General features: G+C 42.6%; 1 protein-coding gene across 1 annotated transcript; it reads right to left on the bottom strand.

Annotated features, from left to right (window-relative positions):
• Positions 1 to 606: 606 nt before the first annotated feature.
• Positions 607 to 17,082, bottom strand: slc18a1 (solute carrier family 18 member A1). The gene is made up of 16 exons (XM_023958854.1): positions 16,851 to 17,082; positions 12,260 to 12,504; positions 11,805 to 11,929; positions 11,652 to 11,710; positions 11,502 to 11,585; positions 10,487 to 10,579; positions 9,858 to 9,947; positions 9,299 to 9,342; positions 7,923 to 7,983; positions 7,750 to 7,845; positions 6,715 to 6,793; positions 4,565 to 4,616; positions 4,200 to 4,263; positions 4,000 to 4,119; positions 3,078 to 3,211; positions 607 to 1,341 (listed from the first exon to the last, which is right to left on the bottom strand). Exons 1-16 carry the CDS (start codon positions 16,945 to 16,947, stop codon positions 1,225 to 1,227), a joined length of 1,560 nt encoding a protein of 519 aa, XP_023814622.1. The 5' UTR covers positions 16,948 to 17,082; the 3' UTR covers positions 607 to 1,224.
• Between the last annotated feature and the right edge of the window lie 644 nt (positions 17,083 to 17,726).

Here is a 17,726-nt window from a genome sequence, read left to right as displayed (position 1 = left end):
CTACGAAATTCTCAACTGACCAAAATTTTTGAACAGCTCAAAACCAAATTCACGTAAAGACCCGTCGGCTGAAACCCTCAACGGACGTCTGAGCACATGGATGAATAAGAAGCGCTTATGAATGACGTAAATCCAGCAGGTATCATGAAAGACTGACAGCTGGGCGACACGGCTTTAAGAGCAGGCTAGCCAAGCTAACAGTGACAGTGTTTCTGGGATGTTTCTCATCAATTTCTAGATCCATTCTTTATCTTGGCTCTTTATTCTCTTGTTTACCTTTCTATCTCACAGAGCTTCTGCCTGCTTTTATTTTCTTTGACAGGATCAACAGGAAATTAAAGAGTAGATAAGAACACTGTGAGCTCTCACCACCATTCAAGTCTGTGCTTCTACAGCGTCTGTTGACACAGCTCATCCCTCGCTCCACAGCGGACTTCCTGGTCCAAATCCTTAGTCTCACAGGGGACTTGAGGCTGTGCAACATAACAACCACAACTGTTCCCACAACGATGGTGAGCTAGTGTCGGCTCGTCCCCACAAGCATACAAATATACACACACTCTAACACACACACACACACACCCACAGGGCAGGTAAACACAGGCATCCAGCTGACAAAAGGCTTTAATGGCGACACAGTAACTAGTACAGGCTGACATCCTAACACTTTGGATCAAGACTAAAAAGTCAACAAAAAACACACAAAAATCTTGTTTAAAACTCCAACAATCAAAGTCAGATTTCCTAAAGGAAAGTCTGTCAGTCAGCTAAAATGCTTTTTTGTGGTTGGTTACACAGACATGAATGTTGATGATAAACAGGTCGTTAATGGGTCGCTTCAAGAAAGTGTACATTTACTTAATAGAACAGATGATTAAACAGAACTGGACTCTTTTGCAGCAGTTTCTCCTTTTGAATTTTTTTTAATTGAACATCAAATCAAGTGAAACAAAAATGTTTATGTTGCCAAAGGATTAAATCCAAATTTAAAGTGAAGACCAATTCAGAGGCTTCGTGGCAGCAAACAGAAGGCATGTAGCTGGAGTTACAAAAGGGGCGTGGCTGAAAAGGCCATCAAGCAGTCCCCTCGTTGATTGTTAAGTGAGTTAACATTTATGCATTCACATTAGTTACCGTTTAAACCTGCAGGGTGGAACCTCCCACGGCTATATAATGGAGACACTTAAAGCAAAACGGTTTACATCAATCCTGTTTGTGAAGATTTCACTCCTCCGTGTCCTCCTCCTCCTCCTCGCTGTAGTCGCTCAGAGGAAACTCACGACTCTCTTTGTGTGTGTTGTAGCTTTTCCTGTGCATCACACACTCTTGATCAATGATAGCCTGCAACACAAACAGACACACAACCTTTGATTTGCTTGGAGTTCACATGCAGCATCAGCCGTAGTTCAATTCTGACTTTCAAAAATGTTTTTGTCCTTTGATCAGGCGACTCGCGCCATTCCTGAGAGTTTGATTTATGCGTCAAGAGTTCTCGAGGTCCTCTTAGGTCCTCCTCTCTCCTTTTTCTCAAACGTCTTTACACATTTTACACTGAAAAAAAGGCCAGAGCAGGAGCGCATGTGTGGAGGAGAAGCAGTCCTCTGCTTTGAGGCCATGTTTAGGACTTCTGTCCTTCTGTCCTGGAGTTTTGATGGTCTGAACTCCCCTGATCCTGGCATTTCGCAGCAGGTGGATCTTGACCACCAGAGTTGATGATGTGTGACAACAGTCAGGCCATGAATGTAACAAGCTGTGTGGCATCTTCACTCTACGTTTATTTGGCAGAAGTGCTTCCTCTGCAGCTTTGAAGGCTGCTGCCTCTGATCTGCGATCAGGCTAATCACTGTGTAATGACTTCATACAAACACACGCTTTGGCTGCAACATCACAGGAACAGACGCGCTTCCTGCTGATGTGCCAGGACCTGCCGCCACATTCCCCGTGAGACCAGTCCATTGGCCCTGACTACAGTGATGTCGCAGCAGAGGCTGCTACCGGTTTCTGACCCAGATGTGCATGAAGCCCTACATCTGGTTTAGTCAAAATACTCCAAAAAAATCCCAAAGAACGCACACTGACTTCTGACCTAGCCAATCTGAAGCCCCTTTCATACTTCTGTTCCCCTCTGAAGCCTCTTTTTTCCTGCTTTGCCGCTGTCCATGGAACTACCTCCACAGACAGTTCTAGTCCAGTTCAGGTCCAGCATGAACGTTGTGAGGCAGAGCGTTGTATCCACGTTCTTCTGCAGCCTTTTCTACACAACAAGCTCAACACCTTCAGGTCTGAACACCTCGTGGTTTACTTGTCTCGACCCTCTTCTTGGAAGGATCCACTCTGCCAATCGCTGCTCAGTGTTCAACCATCAAGGTGAAGATGACACAACTGTGAGTCTGCGCGTAGAACGGATGCTTCTTCAAGAGAGGGTCGGTCAAAGAAGACTCTTTGTAATGCCTTCATAAAAGGACTTTAAACACAAACGATTTTATCTTTTAAAGGAAAAATATTTACTAAAAGTTAAACACACAGTCGTTACAAAAAGCCTGATTAGTTACTAGTTATTTAGGTAAAAAATGAAAGTCATTTTTGAATTCTGTCTTTCTTCAGACTGAAAGGTCCATTGTCTGAATCTGAACCTTTATGGCTGTTCAGTGTGGAGCTGGACAACCTTCTCCTCGCGCTGTGGCGTGGAGGAAGAACGCATTTCTTCACGTGGGTGAGCTCTGAAGCACAGAAGTGTACATTTCAATGTAAATAATGAGTTTTGTTTTTGCATGAATTTTATAAAACCGATGTCGTTCTGTATTTTTTCGAACACTGGTGGTTCGCCGGCGAACAGTCATGATGTCATTGAGCGGTAGTGACGTCCAGATTTAAAGACACTGTTTTCTCTATTTGGAGGGATTAATGTAGAGGTAAGGAGACGCCATTGGGCCTACACACTGCCTCTGATGACAATGTGGATCCCAAAGCGATTCTTTTGTTTAAAAGCAGGTTTTCAGACTAAAAAAGCAGCTGTGTTCTGGACTGAAAGCTGTCACACAGCCTGAAAGGACCTTATCAGGATCCTCGTTTATTACCAGTTTCTCTTCTCGGACAGCAGGATTACGCAGCAGGAGGCACAGCGGAGCGTACAGAATGTTGATTACTCCGATAAACACCATGAGACATGGAAATCCCACCGCCTGGACCAGAGCGCCCCCTGTGGATGGTCCTGAAACAACACGAAGGGGTGTTTTTGACATCTTTAACATGATTTTTTAAATCAATTTATTCAGCAAGCGTGTTCAGAACATTTCCTCAAAATGTGCATCACAATCAAGAATAAACGTCTTAATAACGAAGAGTGCAGCATTTGTTGTCCCCAGGGTTGCAGGTGTGTAGAAAAGGTCCGACGTTGTCAAGCCTAGACGGTTCCTGCCCCTTCGCTGCCCTCCACTATTCCTGTTTGGTGTACTTTCCCTTTTGGTTCTTTGCTCGCCCTCTCCCTATCTCTCCTCCGCAGGTGTCCAGAATGAGGCGGGGCATCCTGACACACCTTTAACTTTTCACCCCAACCCCATTTAAGACCAGTTCCTCCAGCTTTTCTCTGCCAGTCCGTCTGCTAACCTCAAGTGGGATTGAGCCCACATCTAAGTTTGCTTCTCTGGCCTTTTACTCGGATCATTAGGTTTCGGTTTTTAGTCTGCTCTGACCTGGAAGCATTCAGCCTGTTCTCTGATCTGCCCGGTGCCTTTAGCAGGATAATAATACAAACTTTAGTCCAGTCAGGGAGATAGTGGAACAGACGATTTGTATCAGTCAGAGAAAATGTTAAAGCAACTGAGAGACACTGTCATGTTTGTACAGACAGATCTGTAAAGAGTCTTTGCTTGAAGAATGAAGGCAGTCGAGGCTGTTCGTTCCGAGGTTTACCTGCTAAAGTGTGCAGATTCTTGCTCAGTTTATTTGCTGAGTCACAGTTACCTTTACTGCCCCGTGTGTGTGTTGTGTGGCTGTTACCGATAGCAAAGCCCATGCAGAGCGCCACATCAGCGATGGCGTACACAGTCCCATAGACAGAGGCGTGACGGATGTCAACCAGGTAACCCATGATGGCCATCATAGAGGAGTCCACCATGCCTTATGGACAACAGAAACAACCGTTGAAGGTCTTTCACACCAATTTACATTCCTATATTTCATCTTGAGTTTGCAGTCACCTATAGCAAAGCCCAGACCTCCATTTGGACCAATAAGACCATAGATGCTGGTGGCAAAAGGAACCTGAAACACACAAAGTTTCTAATCACATGTAAAATTAAAAAAATAGGGCCAAGTACAGAACCCTGGGGAACGCCACAAGTTATTTTAAGTTATTCTACAAGTTATTCTAAGAAATGCCTTCAGAGTTTTGACAAAATGTCTGCATGGCAAAAGTTATCCTAATTTCAGCAGACCTTCACAGATATTTAAAGACGTTCAGGGAGGTGGGCTTCCTTAGTTTTCTTAATGCTTGGTTCTGAACAGAATGTGACAGTAAAAGATAGACATATTGATGTGCGGATTAGTGAAAGTTTGAACTCACACACAGCAGACTGATGCCAACGATGACCATCCCCAACATGGAGCAAAGCCACCTGGAGACAAAGAAGACTATTCAATTCCAACTCCAAAAACGGACTTCTGTAACCCTGTGCTATCCTAGGCACTTTAACATTGGGAGTGGGGTCATCTAGACCCACTAGACAGTGCTCTGAACCTTTTTTCTTCAATGATTTGTGATCTTCACTGGTGTCCATGGATTACATGAAATCTTTCCACCTTTATCCACCTTTGTCATGGTAGGGAGAACACGTCAATGGAAGGATCGGGTCATCTAGACCCCATAGGATAGCACAACGGTTAAAGGTTTGGGAACAGAAGAGAAACATGTCAGCAGAGGTGCTCACAAGTCCCTTTTTGCAGCTCAGGTCTTTGTGAAAATGTTCATTTCAGGTCTCAACTCTTTAAATATAAAAGTTTCACAGCTGTCCTTCCGGGTGAATACGGGCTGTCTACAGGTGAAAAAGGGTCAAAGCTGTACCCAGGTGATCTGCGGGAAACGTCAAGGTCACAGACAGCTTGCGAACCGTATAGAGAAAATGTTCATTATGGTCATGCTCCTGGCGGCGGGTTGTAGCGAACACTCATACAACACGTAAGTGTAAGTAAAGAGGAAGTAGGTAAGAGTGGTCCAAATCTGCATTTGTCGTCCATGTTTCAATGGACGACAAATGCAAAGATGGAAGGCATCTGTCCAAACATGTCAGGTATGTGTCAGACGTAACCCGTGTCTGATAACAAAAGAACCAAGAAGTCCCTTTTATGCATTACTTTGCATTTCCAAGTATATTATTTTATTGGTAATGCTTTATAAGAGTCCTTAATAAACTATTTATAAGACATTAACAAGCTCTAGTAATGTTTTAGTAAGCTGCTTATAAGTACATTTATTAGCATTTGTTAATTCTTTGAACACATGCTAATAAATGTCTTTATAAGCAGCTTAATACCACATTACTCGTGCTTGTTAATGTCTTATAAGTAGTTTATTAAGGAATATATTTATTTATAAACAGCTAATTTAAACTTGTTAGTCAGTTGTAAGACATCTACAAATGCTAATTAAGGTACTCATAAGCAGCTTGATAAAACAGGACTAGTGCTTGTTAATGTCTAATAAATAGTTTATTAATGACTCTTATTATAAAGCGTTACCTTAAAGGGTTCCCTATGCAATTGCTTAGCATTATGTATGCTTCACCATCATATTAGGCAATTTATATGTAAAGACTCAATAATGTCTGGAGTAATCATTTACTATGGTTTTTTGCTTGCCTGTAAAGTGTCACCACATCCTCAGTTGCACGTTTCACTCTCATGACATCTTTTAAGGTGGCCGTACGAGCCTCAAGGAACTGCAAGACACACCTGTGCTCCTCTGAAGATGCAGCCGCTCCTCTCTATGACCCTCCGGACAACCCCAAAAACCTGCAGAACCCGTATGGGTCAACCCCCTTACAGTGACCAAATCAATAAACAACTTGTTTGGACACAATAACTGGCTGCTAGAGTTTCTGCGTTCCCTAAGAGCATTGAAGAAATTTCCTTTTTAACCCGTGTGCTGTCCTATGGGGTCAAGATGACCATTGACGTGTTCTCCCTACCATGACAAAGGTGGATAAAGGTGGAAAGATTTCATGTAATCCATGGACACCAGTGAAGATCACAAATCATTGAAGAAAAAAGGTTCAGCGCACTGTCTAGTGGGTCTAGATGACCCAACTCCCAATGCTAACATGCCTTGGATATCACAAGGGTTACACCTGACAGCAACGTCTTGGAGATCAAAGTAAAGAACTAATAAATGAAAATCAGTCCCAAACCTCAAGTCATCGTGAGAGTCTGAGTCCAAGTCCAAGTCTGCATCTTTGTGTGTGTGTCACACACTCTACTTTTAATATTCAAAACTGAACCTTTATCATTCTATTTATTTAAAAGTTATCCTCATGTTTGCAGAAAGTCTGCATAATGTTTATTGTTTACTTGAAACCAGTACTATGAAAACTCTTAGAAAGTATTCCGTCTCCTCGTTCGTCTTAACATACTCTGAACAATACCACAAAAACTGACTGTTGCTCTAAGTGTCCAGTTCTGCATCAATAACAAAACCAGGAAGAAACCGGAAAGACTGACCGCCCCATCTTATTGGCCAGAACTCCAAACAGGTTGGTTCCTATCAGGTAAGAGATGCTGGCAGGGAGGAATGCCACACCTGAAACAAAACACACACCTGAGACGTGCTTTTTACCCTCCAGAGTTAGGCATCATCTTTGGCACCAACGAATCCTTTAGTTCATGCTTTGACCGTCAGGATTTTGGGATAGAAAGTCCGTTTTGATCAGGCAGATCCATCAGCATCACAGTTTTTCTGAGCCCTACAGGGTCACGGTTCTACTGACCTCAGAATCACCTAAAATCTGTAAATCAGATGTTCTATTGCGTTTTAAAGGAAAGCAAGTCAGCTGCAACCTGAAGTAGGAAGACTGGAAATGACAGACCATGAATCTGTGAGCCCTGAGAACCAGGTTAACAAAAAACAAATGAAAAACTAGAAAGAGCTGCATTTCCAGAAGAAAATGCAGGATTGAATGCTATATTGCTGAATGAAAATGAAACCTTAATTGGCAAAAAACCAACAACAAATAAACAAAGAAATGATCAAAGTTGACCATAAATTATGTGAAAACAGCAAAATAACATAAAAGATATTTTTGTGAAAAATGCCAGAGCCGGGTATCGAACCAGCGAGCTTCTGCAGCACAGAAAGAAGCAAAGGTTTTCAAGGACTCCCCATGTATTTTAATGGAGGCAAAAATCCTGGAATATCTTGAAAAGTTCAAGGATTTGAAGAACCAATAGTCATAGCTGGAAGAAGCTGAAAGAGCTGAACATTTGAATAGTTGAATGGTTGAAATAGCTGAAAAAGTGTAGAAGGAGTTAAGATAAAATAAATAATATATAATAAAGAAATAAAGAAAGAGAAACAGGAAACAATGTGTTGAAGGCTTTGTAGCAATCAGTCCATTAAGAACCAATTATAAGAACAAAACTGATATATTTTCTCTAGTCTACACTCTTTACTAGAGCAGCATAAAGCAGCCTATCTGTAATTGACTTTATTTTGGTGCCCAGGCCAAATCGGAGAGTTTTCTGCCATCTGGATCTTACCAAGTTGCCATTTTGGAGAGCACATAGTCTGCATCATCCAGATGGGAAGAGTTGGCTCCAGAATCGCCACGCCCATGTTGGCGAAACAGAGCGAGCCTTCAGACAGAGAAGCAGCCATGTCAGCAGAGACGCTGCATGTATGTTCACATCAACACGATTCCACGCCTTCCTACCTGCACTGATCAGGATGTATGGGTCTTTTAAAAGAGTGAGTAACGGCGTCCCCTCCACGCTCTGAAACAACCAAACACAAAATCTGATCCAGACTCATCTCAGGAGGGAAACTGAAGAAAATCTAACAGTAAGCCTTTTTAAACTGTCTTTTGTGGAGTTTTAACATCTTAAAAGTTAAATCTGAAAACTTCTAAATTACGTTTCTTTGTTTTAGCTCATTGAAAATGAAATCAATAAAATTTATACCTGGTTTTAAAGTTTAAAATGTGATTAAAAAAAAGATAACAGTTCAGTGTTCCCTCATTTATCGCAGGTATGTTCTAATATTAGCCCACAACAGGTGAAATCCAGGAAGTGCCTCCTCACTGCACACTTGATACATTTTTCTCAGACAGACATGAACATTTTCACACTTTTCCCACTCCAACGAAAATGCTGTTTCTGGTGTTTTTAACATGTTTTTGTTGCATTTTTCTCACGATGGAGGACATATGAAAAGAAAATGAAGATTAAAATTGCATTTCTGTGTATTTTTTATTCAAATCGTTGTGAATCAGGAGCAGATGAAAAGAAAGCCATGTGAAAAAGATTGTATTTGGAATGGAGGACTGACAATCGGCGGGAAACAAGCTCCCTGCTCTGCTCCATTCTGATCATCCACTGTCAGAAAAATAGATCCGTGAACGTCTTTGTTTCCCTCTTCTGAGCTGGAATCTGGATCTAAACTACGTCTGGAAAGCTACGATGTCGCTCGCCATTCTTGTTGCACCACCGATGCTAGGTTGGGGTTACGAGGGGCTGTAAGCTAGCAGGGAAGAGTGGAATGAATGAGGGGGGAAGGGTGGCAGGGTTACTCCAGCCAATGGTCCCGGCCAAATTCAGAGGTGAATTTCTGATGAACTCCTGCTGCTCTGCAGAAACTATGTCCTAGAAAACGACATGGGTTCTTTCATTTGGGCTAAAAATGGCATCATACTAATTCAAAAACCACTGTGAACGCTTTGAAAACGGATCAAAAGATGATCGGAGTGGAACTTTGAACACCCTCAAAAGTTCTAACTCTGGCAGGAAAAAAAAGCAAAGTATTAGAAAAAAAACTTGCAACTAAGAAATGGATGTAGACTCTGAAAGCTCAATGCATTCTGGACAGAAGAAACGGCACGGAGGACATTGATTGACAAGGTTGACAGCCAATCAGAATGCAAAACACAATGCGCTGCAAAGGCAAAAAATGAAAACAAAACATCTTCCACATTTGCACCAAAAAAATCTGTGAAACAGTGAGACCGTGAAAGGTGAACCGTGATTTAGGGAGGGACCAGTGTAGCAGAGTAAAGATCACGCACTGACAGTAGGTGTTTTGAAGTGGACTCACCCCAGGACAGATTTTTGACGGCTGCAGGATACACAACTGCAGGGCTGCAGCACAAAAACCAGACACAGACACAAAGACATCAAGAAGACATCATCATGATCCCTGAGATCATCTAGTGTGGGAGGGGCCTTTTGACCAGAGTTTGCTCCGCCCACCTCACTGACATTCTGAAAACAACGTGGGGGTGGGACCAAGCAAAGTTTGAAGCTTTATTGGGTTCACCTACCTACCAACTGATAAACCGAGTCTCCAAATGTGTGAAAATCTAAGCTCTCACAAAATTCATATTACTTAATACATACATAAATTATAGACTGGGTGTTCAAAAGCTTCAGAAACCACAACATCAAAAGGTTTATTTTATGAGTAACGTTTAAAGTTATCCTATTAAGATAGACATTGAAGGAAAATACAGTAACTTCATCTTTGAGCCAGCCTCTAGTGGATTTTAGTGGAACTACAACATTTGATGCTTCTGGCTTCAAGATGTCAACATGCTTGGGATCTGACAGCTGGCAGTTGTTTCATCTTTGACCTGCAGGGGGCTCCACCTTCTTACCTCCATCAAACACAGCCAGAAGGGCCAGGATCAGGAAGGGGGCTCTCTTTCCCACAAAGTCGTACATCACGCTCCCGAACGGCGCTCCAACTGCAACAAGACGCGACAGAAAGGACAGAATGGAATGGAATGATGGATGTCTAAATACTGGATGTCAAGGAGGGAAATTATCTTTGGTTCATGGTCATTAAAGACCAGAAACACGCTGGTTCCACTTGACAAACAGTAACAGCCGTGGAAAAGGTCAAATAAAGAGTTGGATTCAAAAACACTGAAGAGAAAAGACTTAGAAGAGTAAGATAAATAGATATGTCTTTCTACTTGTAGAAGAATAAAGATTAAAAAAGTTATTAAAGGGAAGAAGTTAACTGAACACATAAAATTAATGCAGATTCAAACCTTTAGACTGAAAATTCAACTTAAGTTACAAAATCTGCAAAAAAAATCCCGTAATAAAGATGATTTTATACAGACTTTAAACAATGAACCTATTTAGTTTCTTTAGGCGTTTCGTGACATTTTTCTGTCGCAAACTCCAACAAATCCAGATGAGACGTTTAGCTTTAGCTCAGCTCGGTTTTGCTTCATGCAGGTCGGGACAGAACGTCACAAACACAGAGGCGTCTCACTCAGAACCCCCATGGCCAGGCCTCCCAAAGCGATCCCCATGGCGATGCCCCTCTCCTCATCGTTGGTGTAGACGCTGGCGAGCATGCCCAGTCCTGCACAGTCAGGGACCGCAGGTCTGGTTGTTATTTACCGTTACATCAACTCACAGACTGAACATAGATTTGTTCTCTTAGGTCATGGAAAGCTGTCAGAAATCCCACTTTGCAGTTATTTCTTCTTTTTTATCAGGCTTATATGTATTCAGACTAGAAAAGTTTGTTGGTCCGGACCAAGTCTGTTTAATTTGATCCGGATCGAGTCCTGAACCTTGTGTGTGGTCTGTATTCAGACTTCTGTCTACCGGACATTTCTGTTCTTGACCAAAGCTTGTACACAAAACCACATGACTGAAGACCTCTTCAGCCATTGGCCAGGAATTACGAGGGCGGGGAAAAGCAACGAGAGGCAAAAATGATGGAGGTCCTGCGCTTTGCAGTCCTTGTCAGGAAAATTCACTGATTCAAACTTTATATGTTTGCCGACCAGTTTTGAACGTCTGTATCAACGTCAGGTACGACACTTTTTACTCATGGAGTCGTGCTGCACGGCGGTGACTGAGGGGACGACGGCTAAAAAGGTCAGTGATAAGTGTTTATGACGTATAGATTGAGACTGAGGAAACTCAGAGCGAACCGAAGCTCAGTCCAACAGGAAACGAACCAAGACCACCTCCAAAGATGGGTCTGAGAGCGGGTCCTGGTCACGGACCAAAGTCTGCTTGGGTCCATTTAGACTGAAAATGTATTGCAGAATATCAGGAAAAACTAACTCTGGTTCACTTTAGGCAAACCAACTGTGTCCAGTCTGAATACAGCCTAAAAGTGGAAAAAGAGATGGATCCTCTCTGGAGGCTGAAGCAAAGGCTCTTGATTTTTTGGGTGAAACTCTAAAGAACAGTTTCTTTAGTCAAAGCTCTTAGAGGAAGGGCTTGCAGGTTATCTGGATCAGATGTTACAGGTGTGTAGAGGTGTGGACCTGCCACCGATGAGAAGGACGAGCCGATTCCCTGCAGAGATCGAGCGAAGAACAGCAGAGCGTAGGTCCCTGAGAAGGCAAACACTGACACAAACACAGTCAGGCACGGTCCGGTCCGGAACCACCCCCCAGGAGAGGACACCCACTTACTGATGGTGGACACAAACATGATGATGAAGCCTGCAAACATGGGGATGTGATAGCCGACCCTGCAGACAGAAGGTGACATGTTTAGGGAGAAACATCCGTGGTTCTGCTGTAAGTGAAGCTCTGCAGTGGTTCGGTCCAACGACACCGGGATACCTGTTGGTGAGCGGACCCACAAACGGGTTGACAAGCAGCTGGATGAGAGCTTTGGAGGCGAACAGCAAACCCACATGAACGTTTTCCTCCTCCAGAAAGACGCTGTCCTGGAGACAGGAGGACTCCTGCAGGAGACGACGGGAAAGAAGAGGGAATGGAGGGACAGGAGGAAGTAAGAAAAGAGGGTTCAATCCAGAAAGAAACAAAGTCATAGAAGCACGATCAAAACATTTTTAATGAAAGAGCAGACAGAAAGAAAAGGAAAACGAGACAATTATCAATAGAACTTAAGAGGAAAAAAAGACGACGGGACACAAAGTGAGGAAGAGTTGATGAAAAAATATGAGAATGGATCATGAAAGGAAAGAGGTGAAGGTGAGGATGAAAGGAGAAAGAAGATCCACCGGGTGATGAGAAAAAAAGGGAATCAGTGCTGAGGACGACGCCCCACCCACCGAGGCGTTGGCGGTCTCGTTGATGAGCTGTGGCGGGGTAGGATTTGGGTTTCTGGGCGCTTCGGGCTGGACCTGCTGCAGGCTGAAGGTGGAGTTATCAAACAAAGATACCAGAGGAGAAAAGGTGGAGGAGGACAGCCTCGGTACTGTCTGTGCAGACGGTGGCGTGGGGGAGGGGCGCTCTGAGGTCTGTGGTTCTGGACTGGGATGCTCCATGGCGTAGAGGAATGTTGGGATGATCGGCACTAAAGAAGGAGAAGGGATTCACTTTGTTCTGTCAGCAGCTACAGTAAAGGAAATAAGTCTTTGACCCCATTTTGCATTTCATAGATTTCATTTCTTATCAAGCACAGAGGTCAGAGGTTTCTTGTAGTTGATGATCAGGTTTCTGCACAAATCGGAGGATTTCTGGTCCGCTCTTCTTTACAAATGATTTGTAAATCATTCAGATTTGGTGGCTGTTGCTTAGCAACTCTGAGCTTCAGTTCTCTCCAGAGGTTTTCTATAGAACTGAGGTCCAGAGACTGGCTGGACCAATCCATGACCTCGATCTGTTTGATCTCCTTCTTCTTCAGCCGTTCCTCAGACTGAATATGAGTTTTAAAAGATAAATCAGTTTCTAGCCAAACACCAAGATATTCAAATGTCTCAGTTTGCTTAAGTGGACAGGAATCTCAAAAATGCAGCTTTAATGTTGTTTTGTCAGCATTCATGTTTGTTTCTGGAATAGCGTAGAGTAGGATCTTGTTCTTTATAAAACTAACTTGTTGAATGACATCCATTTTGTATAGAACTAGGATCTTTCTGTTACGTAATGTTGATGTCTAAAATACTTGGTTTGGGACAGAGTATTATGGTGTCATCCGCATAAAGATGAACATTAAATTTTGAGCAGCACTTTGTTGGTTAATAAATAAAGAAAATAATAAAGGCTCAAGAAAAGAACCTTGCAGGATTCCTTTATTTATTCCAATATAGTTTGACTGACTCCCCCTATGTGACACACATTGCTTACGTTGGTGAAGGTAGGAATTGAACCACAGGAGGAAGGAAGTAGCAAGACCAATAGCAATCAATTTGTCTAAAAGCAGGTGATGGTCTACTAAATCAAAGCCCTTTGTAAGGTCCAGGAAATTAGCACCAGCGCAGACTGTGCTGTTTTTTGACCTTTGACATTAAAAAGCCAAATGACGCTTTGAGAATTTGAGATGGAGACCACTGACTACTTTAGATGAACTCAGCTACAATTGATCTGTTCTGTTACTTTGTAAGACTCTGAACCTTTTCCTCATAGATACTGGATAAAGTCTTAACATAACATGTTACATCGAAAAAATTACCAGAGATTTTGACAGAAATTTGTCTTGTAATTAGAAATGTATGGGTTTAAAAAAAACAAAACTAACGCTTATAAATGCTTACAGCGTACTGCTAACACTGAAAGTACAGAAACTCTTGAATGTATGTTAAACGCCAACAGTTGATGTTTTTTCTCAGTTTTTTGCTCTCCTGTTTCATAGTTTAAAGTAAACATCTGTATTCACTGCAGATCCGTGGAAGTGTGGACAAAAATACAGCAAACATTTACAGTTTTGCTTCAGTAACATGAGAAACTGAAGGTGTTAAACATAAAAAGGTAAATCTGCTGGAAAGCAGCAGCTGCAGGCAAAAAGATCTAAAGATAGAAGAGCAGAAGAGGCAGAGGAAGCAGGAGCGTTTATCTGAGAAGAAACAGAAGGAGACAACACTGAACTGAGAGTCAGATTTAAAGTTCAGGGTTAGGAGGGCAAGAGAAGAGCGTGTGCACCTGTTCTTGTCGTCATGTGAGGACCTGTAAACCATCAACCCTTTAAAGAAACAGAAAGTTTTCACAGAAGCAGAAATGCAGGAAATGATGGGGAGAACTCGATTCCTGTGGTTCTAGTTTGAGACGAGCTGAGCTAAAGTGAGGAGCAGGTCTCTGGAGGACAGAGGAGTACATGTGTGCATGTTTGCATCTCCTCCGTATGGCTGAGTCTAAACGCAGACGACAGCGTTGACCTCAAGGTTTCGTTTCGTCAGAGAAGAAAGACTGTAGCTGGATAAAAGACAACATTCCCGTTTCCACCATTCAGATTCAAGTCTTGGGGAAAAATGGAAGGTTGGTTTTAAAATGTGCTATATTATCAAATTCACACTGACAGTATGCAATATGTTAGACCTGCTTGTTCCTGTTCAGGGTCACAGGGTTGGAGCCAAACCCAGCTACTGCACCCCGGAGAGTCACCTGATTAATCCTGAGGTCACACAACCACACCAAGGACGATTTAGGCTGTGTCCAAATTCCTTCACTACACACTACATAGTGCACTATATAGTGTGTTATGTAGTACAGTATTTAGTGCGTTCGCCATTTTGTAGTGCTGTCCGAATCTACAATTCCAAAATCAAGTGCCCTAGAAATTTCCCAGAAGTCTTTTAAATTTCACTCTTTCCTGATACACGTGTGATATGATTCATACGTTTTTCTTGCGTTTGTCATTCGTCGATGTCAGTGACCCAACTCCCAATGTTAAAGTGCCTAGGATAGCACAAGGGTTACTGTACATCTTTCTATTTTATCACAATGACAGGTGAGGCCGAGCCTCACTTGCCTCACCTGATCACACGTCACTGGTCGATGTGCACAGCTGTCCATTGAGGGTTTCAGCCAACGGGTCTTTACGTGAATTTGGCTTTGAGCTGTTCAGAATTTTGGGTCAGTTGAGAATTACGCTGTTATGCGTATTTTATGTCGTTTATACACAATTATTACGTAAATTTCACGCAATTGTGTCTTTCCACGACCGTTCCACGTTTGTCTAACAGACTTTTCATGTATGAACCACCGATGTGTAACTTTTAGATCATGTTTACGCCGCACAGATCACGTTACAGTTATGTAATTGATGCACGAATCACGAATGAATTGCAGATAAACAGCACAATAATCACACAGTTCATATTATACGTTGGTACTTCTTCCGTGGTTTTAACGTGGTTCAGTCCTGATACATCTGTGAAAATCTCAAATAAAGACCATAACTTTTCTCACTTTTCAAAATATTTTCTGTAGTTATTTAAGGTATACTGTAAAAACTGACTAAAACTGATTGCTCCAGTCCAATGTTGAAAAGGTTTGATTGACAGATTCTCCTGAGTCTGCTTTCAAGCGGAAGGGGAGTGGACTTCCAACAAGCTCACTCCTGATTGGTGAGAGTGGTTCCGTAAAAATGAGGAATCAGACGGACTCGGACTGATCACTGCTTACTGACGTCGTCTGGCTCCAACATGGCCGCATCTCTATTGGGAAAAAATGGCGACTGAATTGACGTCATTTCATTGGAAGTAAGATTCATTTTCTACTGGTGATGTCACACTCGCTCGGTCCACTTGTCTTCTAGGGTCAATGGGTTTGTGCAAAGAGACACAGATCAGATCAGTGTCATCAGGACACAGCTTTTCTGTTTCTGTAACACACACTGAACGGATCTGATGTTTTTATCAATGAGGGTTTCGTCATGAAGAGGAGATAAAGAAACAGCAAGAGTGCACGGTGAAAACGTTCATGATCCATCCATCCTCATTACTGTCCTCTTAACCTGCTGCTCATCCTTCTCTCTCTGTTATTCTGTCCTGTACAGATCTGCCTCTCCTTCCTTTGTTTCCAACTTAAGTTCTCATCCGTCCTTAGTTTGGCGTTTGCCACCTTCACCGTCTGTAGCCTCTCTCTGAACACCTGCCGTCTGTTCTCTCCGTGTTCCGCTTTTTCTCATCCATTTTTTCCTCTTATCACACTCCTGAACTTCTTCATTCCATCACCAAGTCTCCTGATCTGCTTTCCTCCGTCCGGATGGGACACCAAGGACCGTCTTCCCAGCCTCCACTGTAGCTGTCCAGTCATCCGGAAGAACCTCACGATCTCCCAACATCTGCTTTATCTCCTCCACAAAAGCCACACCCCTTCAACTTCCACCACCTTGTTGTCTTCATCCTCCTCACCACCAGAGTCATCCTCACAACTGAACTCTCCTCAGTCTCCCATCTCTGTCAGATTACGTCAAAACAAGATAAAATGAACCTGTCATCTCATCACTCCATTCTTTTGCGCTCCTCTCCTTTCTGGAAAAATGTCTTCACCACTGACGTTTCCAGTCTTTTAGCAAAGTCCGCCACCATCTGTCCTTCTGCATCCCTTCCTGAACACCAAACTCCTCCATCACTTCCTCATCCTCTCTGTTTCCTTCACCCACATGTCTGTTGAAGTCTGCTCCATCTTGTTTCCTAATCTTAACTTGAATTTCACAGGATTGTTTAATCCCTGGTTCCTGTCATCATTCAGACGATAGAAAATGACATATCTCAAATATTTCTCATGATGAATAAAAATTAAAGGTGTTGGAGCCATTAGTCGTTCCTTTGTCATTCTTCACAGTAAAATCCTATGAATCTGCTTTGAATAAGATTTTTTTTGGACAGTTTTTCCCCTAAAAAAAACCAATTGGTGTTAATTGACAGATTCCAATCAGAGCTCACTGCTCAGCAGGTTCCAGAGAAGCACATCAGCACTCACCGACCACGGTGAGCAGCATGTTGTCGAGCAGCAGAGCCACACACACCACCACCAGGACCAGTCTGGGAGAAGCTCTGCTCTGACGGAGCCAGGCCATGTCTGCAGAGAAGCAGAAGGAAGAGCCGTCCACGTCAGGACCTCCTGTCTGCACGGAAATGAAACAAACCCTGGAGAACAGCCGCTCCTTCGTTTCACGTGTTATCGTTGATTAAACTACACGGGAGGCTGCTATTATATCACGTATCAGACGGAAAGGAATGAAGATGGAGCTGCTCCACATCCACATGCATCACCGGGTCAAAGCAGACGGTTGTCATCAAAGCTGAAAGGGAATTTTTTTAATATTCTTTTAGGCAATATCAATGAAGAACATGTAACAAAAAATGTAACAATATGGAAAATAAAGAAATAGATATCACCGACTGAGACTTTTTCCCTTTCCTTATTATTATTTCCACTTTTTAAATCAAAAATATTAAATATAAATAAACCTACGACTGCATTTTTGCTTTTGATTCACAGATCAGCTTCAGTGCTTCCATACTGTCACTCTTAGAACCAGATTCTTAATATTTAACGTGTGAAAACGATTATTTATACATTTTTCTTCTTTGTGAAACTTACATGATTTCCGGTGTTTTCTGCCTGCTTCAAAACTACAAAGTGGTTCATGATTTTAATCATTTAGATGGCATCTGGAAGTTATTTTGTAAGTCACTCCGGCATCTTTTGCTTTCAAACTTAACTTATCTTAACCCGTTCCAACATAAAGTGGCATTGTAAAGACTCCTGTGCTTTAACGGGAAATGACGTGCACGTATGCTTCAATAGCACTTTAATATTCACACACAGGCAGAGCCGCCACACAAGCACTAA

This window comes from Oryzias latipes, chromosome 9 (assembly GCF_002234675.1).
Source record: "Oryzias latipes chromosome 9, ASM223467v1".
Classification (NCBI taxonomy): domain Eukaryota; kingdom Metazoa; phylum Chordata; class Actinopteri; order Beloniformes; family Adrianichthyidae; genus Oryzias; species Oryzias latipes.
The sequence above is the reverse complement of the archived record's forward strand: the minus strand, read 5'-3'. Positions and strand labels throughout refer to the sequence as shown.

Bases quoted from the DNA above. Each gene is read 5' to 3' on its own strand.
- slc18a1 (XM_023958854.1), bottom strand. From the start codon at position 16,947: ATGGCCTGGCTCCGTCAGAGCAGAGCTTCTCCCAGACTGGTCCTGGTG. The intron at 9,948-10,486 runs GTGAGACGCCTC...GTCTTGTTGCAG, and splicing joins CCTGGCCATGGGGGTTCTGA to TTGGAGCGCCGTTCGGGAGC. The intron at 9,343-9,857 runs GTAAGAAGGTGG...TTTGTGCTGCAG, and splicing joins TCTGGCTGTGTTTGATGGAG to CCCTGCAGTTGTGTATCCTG.